This window comes from Pelmatolapia mariae, linkage group LG3_W (genome assembly GCF_036321145.2).
Source record: "Pelmatolapia mariae isolate MD_Pm_ZW linkage group LG3_W, Pm_UMD_F_2, whole genome shotgun sequence".
In the NCBI taxonomy this organism is placed as follows: domain Eukaryota; kingdom Metazoa; phylum Chordata; class Actinopteri; order Cichliformes; family Cichlidae; genus Pelmatolapia; species Pelmatolapia mariae.
In genome coordinates this window covers 27,262,576-27,274,964 of record NC_086229.1, presented here as the reverse complement: position 1 = coordinate 27,274,964, position 12,389 = coordinate 27,262,576, and the positions used below count along the sequence as shown (strand labels likewise).

Genomic DNA, 12,389 nt, shown 5'->3' with positions numbered 1-12,389 from the left:
CATTGACGCTGCGACAGACTGGGAACCTGTTCATGGAGTACCGTGCCTCTCGTCCTAAGAAGGCCTCCCTCAGCCCCAAACCTGAAAAGGATAACTGGAAGATAATGGTTGGACAGAAACATGAGAGACACTTACTGTCTTTAATATTTTATACACTGAGTACTATTGGATGTCCATTATTCAGTCACGATGGAAAACAAAAATCACATTGAGAAAGAGAAATCAAACATTTGGATTCATTTTAATGAGTTCAGACTTGTTCAAAATATAGAGGAGCTGGTTGTGGAGTGGGCTTTAGAGAAACATACTGATATTCACTGTGAAGTTTTGAGTGGAAAAAAAACTGAAAAACTACACCTGGATCCTGGAATAATGGGAGCTTCCATTTTTAAAGCACTAAAGAGGAAGAAGTTTACAAGGAATCATTTAGAACAGTTTAAAACATCAACTGATTGAATCCATGAATCTGAAAACGTGTTTCTGAGTGAAAGAGACAGACATGTACAGACTGAACTATCTGTTCAACAGTCAGAGTTTCTCTAACAGGAAGACACTCAACTCAGCAAAGACACACTGAGGAACCAGGAAATAAATAAAACCCAGAATAAAGAGAGTCAGTGAATGTGGTGTTGAAGGTGTGGAGGTGGATCAGTGTGTCAGAGGAGACTCTGTAGAAGGACAGAGTGCCAGCAGGACAGTCCACATACACTGCTACCTTGTTAGAGACAGAGGAGGAGGAGGAAGATGACGGGGAAGAGATAGATGCTCGACTGTTATCATGACAGACAGAGTCAGGACCCTCTTCAGTGCAGTTCAGACTCCAGGACTGATCATTGTATCCAAACACACAGTCATAACTGCCTCCTTTCCTTCTGAGTCTTCTGTAACTCACTGTCATGTCCACCCTTCCTTTCCACTCGACCTCCCAGTAACAGCGACCAGTCAGGCCATTTCTACACAGCAGCTGAGGCCAAACATCAAATCTGTCTGGATGATCAGGATATGACTGAACCTCCTCCACATGTGTCACCTTCCTGTTGTTGTCAGACAGTTTGAGGTTTGTGTGTACTGTGTTTGTGTCGATTGTGAGTTGACAGGAATCTGATGAGAGAACAAACACAATCCAGCTGCAGTTATTGATCCATCATCTGTTCATTGATTGACACTTTGATGATGACTCCTGACATCAGAGATGTGACAGTTTGAAGATGGTTGAATGTGTGCTGCTTTGTTTTCATGAATCACATTAAAAATACACTTACACTTCTTCAGACCTGGTGTCAACCATCGGACTCCAGCAGGCTCCACCCTGAAAGGAGGAGGGGGGTCAGAGCAGCACAGTCTCTTTCAGCATGCACACATGGACATGGCTCTCATACACAGTATGTGTATGAGATAAAGGAACAGTCCAACATTTTCACAAATACACTTCAATCTATACGTGGATGAAACTGCTGATGATTTGGACTGATCCTGGGTCTTTCAGTTATTTGAAGTTGTTGGATTGGCTGTTACAGCAATAAATCTATAAATTAACAACATGGCTCTACCATCTTAGTCCTTGAAACAGTTTTTCAATCTTTTTTTAATGGCACTCACATGAACTTTTACCTTTAACAAGTTAATGAGGCCTGGACAGTATGAGATGCAGCTTCCGGGTGTTTTGCAGTTATTTTTGTTTTCTTTTGTCTGCCTCCCATTAGTTGCTACTAATATTTTCTCTTTTCTTCGATCCTAGAGTCTCTCTTGCATTCTTTGCCCTTGTGCTGCCGTTTTTGTCATGGCCTCATCTGGAAATATGGTGCAAAAATAGCTTAAAAATTATTTCTAACCTTTTGTATTGAAGTGCAGGACCAACTCAAACTCAAAACCCAGCTGAAAAGACCATCAAAGATTCAAACTTGTCATAGTGATTCAACATTGTTGCAGTAAAACAATGCAATATGGTTGATGTTTTTGGTTAATAGCAGTAGTAAGCAGAATTGTAGCTAACACAGTGATGCCACATTGAAACTGGAGTATCATAAAATTTTAGTATTTTCAGAATTGTTGCTTATTTTTTTCCCCTATATAATTGTACACTATCCGCTTTGAGAGTTATAGTATTTATCCTGACAAGTTCAGTCTGTATATATATAAAAAATAACTTGCAATGTCACTTCCTTTACTTATGTCAACAGGACAACTGGCTAAATGGAATTGCACAGGGAATATTAGAATTTCAAAGATAAATGAGCAACAATGCAATGATGTGCAATTCTTTTTGATTTTTTTTACTGATTAAAGTTGGATTCTATATTATTATGTTGTTGCTAAATGTTTGGTAGTGAGTTTATTTCCATCTGTGTTTGACTGTCATGCAAGCATGTTTGCAGATCTCCCATGACTATTTGTACTTTAGAAATTGGTAATTTAGCTGAATATCAAATAGAAGAAATTGCATCAGTTTTTTTCTGATGTAAAAATGAAATGTAGAAAAACATACAAATTAGCATCTTGACACATGTTCAATCATCCAGGTAAGTAAATCCCAAAAGGCTGATTCTTTTCATCTGGACGTAGTGTTTTCAGTGAGACAAACATTTTGTCACTTATCCAAGTGACTTCTTCAGTCTCAGCTGACTGCAGGTTTCCCCAACCTTATAAACAGTACATTTGCACAATGACTGAAACTAGCACCACTGAATGAATCAACTTTTTGGGATACAGATTTGCACATTAATTGACACATTTTCTTTGTTTCTTTGAATTATTTATACATAAAGTAATCAATTTTATGATTTAATGGAAAATAAAAAAAACAGTTATAAATAAATATTTCAAAATGAGCAATGCTAAATGAAAGTCATATTTCACCCATGTTGGCCTTGGTTCAGTGGATCCAGAATATATCTAAATATGTTCATTAAATGACTATTATAAAGAGTTTGAACCAAATGGTGAATAAATGGAAACAAAAGAGAGTTATTTTTCTCTGGAGAAGCTCCTGGAGTTCCGAAACATAAATATGTCATTATCATTTAACTAGACTAGTGTATATTATTTGATCAAAGAACAAACTTGGCTTTTGTAACAGACATGACAAAAAGGAACTGAGTGAACAGCAGAGAAAACATTTCAGAATTAGAATACTCTATTGATACTTGAGGAAATTGTGTTCTTGTTCCTCTATCAGACATCCTCTCCATACCTGAGAGTGTCCAGTCTCCAGCATGGATCCTTCAGGCCAGCCGACAGCAGCTTCATTCCCCCATCTCCTGGATGATTGTAGCTCAAGTCCAGCTCTCTCAGATGGGGGTTGGAGCTCAGTGCTGAGGCCAGAGAAGTACAGCCTTCTTCGGTGATCAGACAGCCTGAGAGACTGCAGACAAAACAATCCATCTGAACACTTTTTATTTCGGGGTTTTGTGTTTTTGTGTGTGTAGAGTGATTGTCACTCACCCATTCCATGCAGTCAGCAAATTTTAGCTTTATTTATAGCAGCAACAATTCAGAACACAATAAAAGTTTTATTATGATAATAAGGCAGAGTAAGTTTGGGGTTTTGTTTTCACATATTGTTAGTTGGGGGTGCTACTTTTGATCATTATACAAATGTACTACTTATAAAGGTTGGAGAAACCTGCAGTTAGCTGAGACTAATAAGGTCACTTGGATGGGCAGTAAAATGCTTCTCCCACTCAAAACGCTACGTCCCAATGAACAGAATCAACTTCTGGAATTTCAATCATGCTGTTTCTGTATTATGTTTTTCTTTAACCCTCTAAAGCCTAACCTGTTGCTGACATCACACAAATGTATTACAACTTTGTTTCATACATCTGTAACTCCTGTAACTTCTAAACCACTTACTCAATGGACAGAATGCCAACACAGCGATTAGAGCCCCAAGGTCCTGCACAGTCTCTTTGCCGTTCTTAGGACTGCGTTCTTCTGGAAAGAGATCTCAGATGTCATTCCTCCTTCTGGAGCCACTTGACCAGTTTGAAAGCTATTGCCCCGAGTGCTCTGATTACAACAGAGATCACTGTTGCTTTCTCCCTCCACATCTTTTTGAGCTCCTCTCTCATCCCATGGTAATTTCCAGGTTTCCCATATTCCTTCTTCCTGATATTGCTATAACTCAGTATAACATCTATCACTACAGTCATCTTCCTCTACTTGTACCATCTCCTTTAGCCAGCTGATTATCCCAACAGTGTATCTGCTCACCGGTAGGGCATAGGTATTGTTTGCCCGGATCTTGTGCTTCCCATTCAGCAGACTCCTTAAAACCTGCCTTTTCTCTGCAGGGGATTGTGGCTATCATAGACACCTCATTTGCCTTTGGGATTCCTAGGTGCTTGTAACTATTTTGATGTTTGCAGTGTTGGCTTCTGGTAGAACAATTCCCCCAGTTCTGACAACCTTCCCTTGCTTTTCCACCATCACACTAAACTTCTCCAGTCGGAATAGAATAGAATAGAATAGAATAGAATGATATTCTAATGTCACTGCTTAACATTAAAGTAGTGTGAATTAGTGAATCAATGTCTCATTAACTTCCTGGCATACAACTTGATCTCATCCATGTAGAGCTGCTGGCTAAGGACACTCCATTACATAGTTGGTATCTTTAGCTAGTCTGATGATCTGGCTCAGGAGGTCCAGACCTATGCAAAACAGCAGTAAGGACAGAACATTCCCTTGGTAAATCCTGCACTTGATGTTGACTTGTGCTATTGACTTGAAGGCCTCTAGTTATGTTCGCCCTATCCCCATCAAATTCCTGATGACGTCCCTTAGGGTCCTGTTGATCTTATATAGCTCTAGGCATTCCAGGATCCATGTGTAAGCACTGAGTCATAGGTTTTCTTTTAGTCAAGTAAGGTCTGTGTGGCAGAGTGTGATTGGTGGCTGAGCTGCAAGGGAGGGGGTGGAGCAGTGGATCCGGGGGGGGGGGGGGGGGGGGGGGGGGGTCGTGTATGGGAGACTGGAGGATTTCCTCATTGTTTGTATTGTGTCTGTGTGTACCACAACCAGGATTTGTAATACAGTCATACAGTCAATAAAGTGTCATGCAGTATGCAAGGCTCAGAGCACTTGATTGTATATTTACACTCTGAATAGTGCCCTATAAAAATGTAATTTTGATAAGCATCCTTTAGAAATATGTATAACAAAATTCTTTCCCATTTTGTGTAAACAGTCTTATTTCCCTTTGGCCTGTGTACTTTTGTTTGTTTCTTCTTTGTTCTACAAAAGAATTTTAAATATTTATTTATTCCCATTTTCAAAATTGTTTAAGAATTGGTATTCTATTTTTTCACTTCCTTCATCTGGATCATAAATCTACAATTTTTAAGAATGAAGGGAAATTAATATAAACACAAACACAAAGTGAACCAGTGGGCCAGTGAATGAAGTCACTTATTTGATGAATTCTTAAACATAATCAAACAAATTTGAATGTTAAAAAAAATTTATAAAATTGTGCAGTAATTGAGAATCCAACACTACACAAAACAGTTAAACAATAATTAACTGTAGAAATTTTATAAAGGGTAAGCTCTTAAAGTATTAATGCAATTCCATGTTTTATGATCTGTGGCAATGACTGAATCCTAACCTGAGAGATTCCAGCTTAAAATGTGGATTGTCCAGTCCTGCAGAGAAAAGCTTCACTCCTGTGTCCTGTATGTCGTTGTTACTTAGGTCCAGCTCTCTGAGACTAGAGGACTGGAAGTTGAGAACAGACAGAGCTTCACAGCTTCTCCCTGAAAGGTTACAGCCACCTATTCTGAAAAGCAATATTTGTGATAAGAGTAAATCATTGTAAATGTTGAACCTGGGCAAAATTAAAGAAAAGGTATTTGTATTCCCACATCATGGTTAAGAAATTTATCTAAACTTTGGGGTGGAGCTCTGTCCAAATACAAATTTTGGCATAGATGTAAGGGCACTAGTGATCACTTTCTTGGCCGAAACAAATCTCTTCTCAGGGACTGTTAAGTGTCCCTGGCACAGACCAAAGACCTGGTATCCAAGTTCTCTAAACTAGATAGTGTTATGGCAGACATAGCAGATATGAAAATGAGAAAAGAGACTTAAGGTGAGTTACAAACTGAACTATGATTAGCTAAAGTTTATGCAATAGAAAAAGAACAAAATTCCTGGACTTGGAGGCAACATTGTGAGCGATAAACATAAGGCTAGTAAACCTCTCAGAGGAGGCGAAGAATCAGATCTAAAATGCATGCAGAAATTATTCAGAGCACTTAACTTTACCCAATTTAGTTATAGCCTCATTGCAAAGTGGAGAAAAAATTTTTGTCACCTCAAAATTTTACAAACAATACCCTATAATGACAGAGTGGAAAAAAATGCTAGCAATCCTTGAAATGTATTTAACGCTCTGGCGTCCGGGGCATGATTGGCCGTTTTTTCACTACTTTTTGATTTCACCTCTATATTTCCCCTTTAAAAACTATTTACCTTGCCTTGTTTGGTATCATTCTTTTCAGCACAACCTTACATGTTTGAATTTACTGGTATTTGTTTTTACCGTATTAACACAATTGATCTAAAAGTCAAAAAACAAAATCCTATAAGAAAAAATAAGTTACATTTTTACTGTAAAAACCACAAACAGGTTTAATAAATGATTTTTGTTAAACTTGAAATGGAAATATAATTTGTAACTTTTTTTCTAACAATAAAACTATTTACAGAACAATCAGGTTTTCTATATCAAATAAGATGCCACACTAATTATTTGCACCACTCCAAAAAATAGTTTTTGTCCACTGTAAGACAGATGAGCTCATCACAACCCTGATACCTGCAGGAATGACAGCAGGAGGTCTATCACTCCTCCTGTTTTCCACCTGCATACAGCATTTACACTGCAGTCTGCCTTTGGTTGCTTTTTAGCAGCAGCTGTGGCATTCAGCCGTTGTGTCATTGTTGTGTGTATCAAAACAATCTCGCTTTCTTTCTTTATGCTCACTCACTCATTACCATCACTTCCAAAATTTCCCTCTGTTCCTAAACAACCAAATGCCACGTCCAATCATATAATTTTGTGATTGATTGACATGGTATATTTTTCCACCAAAAGGAAAGATGTGCAGAGTGCTTCGAGCCCATTCCTTAGAATACACAGTTTTTACTATTTCTTCCCACAGTAAACACGACGATAGTATCCAGGGAAAAACATTGTGTATATTTTATATCATAACACTGGTTTTACGTGGCCTGTCAATACAATTTAAAACTTTTTCATAGTTTGAGTCCCACGTTAACACAAATTGAAATGGAGACTTGGGGTGGCAGCATTTTGTTTCCGTATCATCTTAAATTGGTCAAACTAATAAATAAATATAACACGTACATAATTTTTAACAACCATAACACTGAGTTCCGGTGTATCCTGTTTCCACTTATAATCTGTTATATATTCCTAATTGAATAGTCTGATGATTCCGATGTTCACTCTAACAGGGTTTCAGGTTTGCTTTGTGAAGTTTTGAGGAACTTTCAGAAGTACAGCCATTTATGCAATACTTTATGGTAGAATTGGCAGATCAAAGTACTCCTCAGTAAAAACCACATGAAGGTCTGCCACTAGCTTACTAAAAGGCACCTGAAAGACTTTCAGACCATGAGAAACAAAATTCTTTGGTCTGATGAAAGTTCGAACTCTTTCGTTGGAATGCCAAGAGTCATGTCCCAAGGAAAGCAGCTATAGCTTATAACCTGGGAAATATCATCCCTAAAGGTAAGCTTGGTAGTGGCAGCATCATGCTGTGGGGATGAATTTGATGCAGAGAAAATCAGAGAAGAACTGAATGAGAACTAAACTGTTTATATGAAAGCAAATGTGTTACTGTACTAATCAGTTTTTAAACAGTTTTTCATAGTTATGTATTTTTTGTTGGGAAGTTAAACACAGGCTGAGTCGGCATGGTACATGGTTCACGGCTAATGTTGCAGTTGACACTTTGCTGCTTCGAAACAGAAGTATGTTTTACTTGATTTTGAGTGCTGAAATTATTCCATTCAGTTTCAGAGTTAAGTTCTTTTAAGATGTGGTGGCCAATTCCTTTTTTCAAAACAATGTTTGCACACAAAAGGTATGATCACATATTTACTTACAGAGCTTTGTTTGACGCTTTGACCACTGGCAGCAGCCTCAAAAGAGCCTCCTCTGAAGCAGAGTATTTCTTCAGGTCAAACACATCCAGATCTTTTTCTGATGACAGTAAGATGAAGACCAGAGCTGACCACTGAGCAGGAGAGAGTTTATCTGTGGAGAGACTTCCTGATCTCAGGGACTGTTGGATCTCCTCCACCAGAGAATAATCATTTAGTTCATTCAGACAGTGGAGCAGATTGATGCTTTTCTCTGCAGACAGATTCTCACTGAGCTTCTCCTTGATGTACTGGACTGTTTCCTGACTGGTCTGTGAGCTACTTCCTGTCTGTGTCAGAAGACCTCGTAGGAGACTCTGACTGGTCTGCAGTGAAAGACCCAGGAGGAAGCGGAGGAACAAGTCCAGATGTCCATTTGAACTCTTTAAGGCCTTGTTCACAGCACTCTGGTAGAAGTCTTTCTCTGCAGATTCTTTAATTTCAGACTTATTTGAGGTGATTTTTTGATCTTTTAGCAGATTGACTCCAGAGTTGATGAAGGTCAGATGGACATGAAGAGCAGCCAGAAACTCCTGAACACTCAGATGGATGAAGCAGAAAACCTTGTCCTGGTACAGTCCTCTCTCCTCTTTAAAGATCTGTGTGAACACTCCTGAGTACACTGAGGCTGCTCTGATATTGATGCCACACTCTGTCAGGTCTGATTCATAGAAGATCAGGTTTCCTTTCTGCAGCTGATCAAAAGCCAGTTTTCCCAGAGACTCAATCGTCTTCCTGGTCTCTGGACTCCAGTGTGGATCTGTCTCAGCTCCTCCATCATACTTGACCTTCTTCACTTTGGCCTGAACCACCAGGAAGTGGATGTACATCTCAGTCAGGGTCTTGGGCAGCTGACCTCCCTCTCTGGTTTCCAGCACATCCTCCAGAACTGTAGCAGTGATCCAGCAGAAGACTGGGATGTGGCACATGATGTGGAGGCTTCGTGATGTCTTGATGTGGGAGATGATCCTGCTGGCCTGAGTCTTATCTCTCAATCTCTTCCTGAAGTACTCCTCCTTCTGTGGGTCAGTGAACCCTCTGATCTCTGTCACCATGGCAACACAGTCAGGAGGGATCTGATTGGCTGCTGCAGGTCGTGTGGTTATCCAGAGGCGAGCAGAGGGAAGCAGTTTCCCCCTGATGAGGTTTATCAACAGCACATCCACTGAGGTGGACTTTCTAGGGTCAGTTAGGATTGTAGTTTTGTGGAAGTCCAGAGGAAGACGACACTCATCCAGACCATCAAAGATGAACACAACCTGGAAGTCTTCAAAGCTGCAGATTCCTGCTTCTTTGGTTTCTTTAAAGAAGTAATGAACAAGTTCCACCAAGCTGAACTTTTCCTCTTTCAGCACATTCAGCTCTCTGAAAGTGAATGGAAATATGAACTGGATGTCCTGGTTGGCTTTGTCTTCAGCCCAGTCCAGGGTGTATTTCTGTGTTAAGACTGTTTTCCCAATGCCAGCCACTCCCTTTGTCAGCACTGTTCTGATTGGTTTGTCTCTTCCAGGTGAGGCTTTAAAGATGTCTTCTTGTCTGATTGTTGTTTCTGGTCTGTCTGGTTTCCTGGATGCTGTTTCAATCTGTCTGACCTCATGTTCATCATTGACCTCTGCAGTCCCTCCCTCTGTGATGAAGAGCTCTGTGTAGATCTCATTCAGAAGGGTTGGGTTTCCTGCTTTAGCGATCCCCTCAAACACACACTGGAACTTTTTCTTCAAGACAGACTTAAGATGATCTTGAAAACCTCCAAGGGGAATTCCTAAAGGAACAAGCAAACAAAAGTCTCAATCAAGTATGTATTAAGTGCACATTCATGGATCTTAATCTATGTGCGAGACTTTAGTAAATGTCTCATTTATATTGGAGCGGCACCACGCCTCCAAACACGCTCCTTCCGGTTGTCATCGATATAGGTTAATGCAAACTGGAAATCTGCCGCTAGCTCCACACTCAACTGTTTCTCCATCGCTGCCATGTTTTCTATCACGTAGAAGCAAGCTTCCAACCACCGAACTGCCAGTTTCTCAGCGAAGACACACACACACACACACACACACACACACACACACACACACACACACACACACACACACACACACACACACACAAAAAGGCACTTAGTCGCCAGTTTTCCATTCCTCTGTAGTAAATGCAGCACCGAGTTGCCAGGTTCCCAGCCTATTCCCTCCTTCGCAAAATTCTGCAGCAAACCTCGGCACCGGGTTGCCAGGTTCTCAGCCACTTATCCCTCGTTCAAAAATTCTGCAGCTAACCTTGGCACCGGGTTGCCAGGTTCCTTTATCCTAATTCGCAAAAGCAGCAGCAAGCTTTTTAATCATCGGGTTGGCAGTTTCTCAGCATAGTTAAAAGAAAAAAAAAGGCACAAAGTTGCTAGTACTCCATCCCTCCATAGCAACTGCAGCATGCTTCGGCACAGAGTTGCCAGGTTCTTAGCCACTCATTCCTCCTCTGCTAAACTCTGCAGCAAACGTCAGCACTGAGTTGCCAGGTTCCCAGCACCTGATCCCTGCCTTGCAAAATTCTGCAGCAAACCTTGGTACCGGGTTGACAGGTTCCCAGCCTCTCAAACTGGCACAGAGATGCCAACGTGTCTGCCATCTTTCCTTCCTTTGAAAAGCACAGGCATAGGATGCCAGGCTCTGTCCTCTATCACTCCTCTTAAGACATCCAAACTGCGCTGTGCACATAATTCTTCATGGTGTCCCTTCACTTCTCATGTGCTTTCACTAGCATCATCTAACGTCCACCCTCCACACAATCATTTGAGACTGCTATCTAAGTCGACTCACGGTTCTGACTATGTCTAAACAGCTTACCATCTGCCATGAAGTTCATAAGTCTCACTATCTGCTCTCTGACGATTTTGGGGGTTATTATTGTAGAAGATCATTTTCCTCTAATCACTCTTTCGATTCATTACCCTTCGCAAGCAGCTGCTGTCACCTCTGTTCATTTCAGGTATTAGCACATTAGTCATTGCTGCCTTATCTGAAGGGATTAACAAGCTAAGCACCCCCTCTCCATCTTCTACTCAAAGACAAGCTCGCACAAACTTTACGAGCCGTCAAGCCTTACCTCAAATCTTAAATCCAGCATACTTCTCTGTTAGAGCTTCAGTTCAATGTTGAGCCACATCGCTACCTGATCGAGGGTTCCCTTCATTCATCTATTAAGATTTCCATTGTTCACAGTTTCCTTTGATCTCTTCTCCTGCAATTCCTTCCTTATTGTCCGAGCTCATCCATTCCACTCCATGGAGTGATGATGTTCGCTCTCCCTGCCCTTATCTTGGGGTGACCGTGGCTCAGGAGGTTGGGAAGCGCACCTGTAACCGGAAGGTCGCCGGTTCGATCCCCGGCCTCTCTGTCCTGGTCGTTGTGTCCTTGGGTAAGACACTTTACCCTACCGCCTACTGGTGTTGGCCAGAGGGGCCGATGGCGCGATATGGCAGCCTCGCTTCTGTCAGTCTGCCCCAGGGCAGCTGTGGCTACAACTGTAGCTTGCCTCCACCAGTGTGTGAATGTGAGAGTGAATGAATAATGGCATTGTAAAGCGCTTTGGGTGCCATGAAAAGCGCTATATAAATCCAATCCATTATTATTATTATCTTTGTCCTGTTGTCCTTATCTCACCCCAACCAGTGTACGGCAGATGGCTGCCCCCGCCCTGGGGAAGGCCCCTTTGAGGCCTTCCCCAAACCAAGGCTCAGTTCATGTGCAAGCATTCACCTTTCCCTAATAAAATGCTGTCATACCTAAAATGAGAACGTGGGCCCAGCTAGTAAAAATAAGCTTAAATTTTCTTGTGTTTCTTACTGTTCTGCAGACAGTCAGCCAGCTCCTCCTCCTTCATTCTTCTCAGGAAGTTCAGTGTGAGCTTTAGAAATGCCTCTCTGCTGCTTGTCTGCTCATCATCCTCCCACTGACTCTCTAAGCATTCTGGGTAATCTGGACTCAGAACCTTCTGGATCTTCTTCAGCTCGTTCTTCACAAAAGTGATGATGTTGTCCTCCAGCATCTGGAACAGAATACTTTATGAATGACCCAATCAGACTGAAATCATGGAGTCAAACATCAGATCCATGCTGGACACACTGAAAATCCACCGGTCTATAAAGAGCAGCATGGGGATGACTGTGAAACTAATAGATGAAAAACATGTACAACAAGTAGTTGTTGTACCTGTACTCACTA

The 12,389-nt window shown here is 41.0% G+C and overlaps 1 protein-coding gene across 1 annotated transcript in view; it reads right to left on the bottom strand.

Moving 5' to 3' along the window:
• Positions 1-12,048, bottom strand: part of LOC134624318 (NLR family CARD domain-containing protein 3-like) — a 52,762-nt gene extending 40,714 nt beyond the window's left edge. The window contains exons 1-3 of the mRNA XM_063469292.1: positions 12,012-12,048; positions 8,137-9,919; positions 5,609-5,779 (exon numbers count right to left, since the gene is read on the bottom strand). Of these exons, the coding sequence (XP_063325362.1) occupies positions 5,609-5,779; positions 8,137-9,919; positions 12,012-12,048 (1,991 nt within the window). The remainder of the gene's footprint in view (positions 1-5,608; positions 5,780-8,136; positions 9,920-12,011) is intronic.
• Positions 12,049-12,389: the final 341 nt, after the last annotated feature.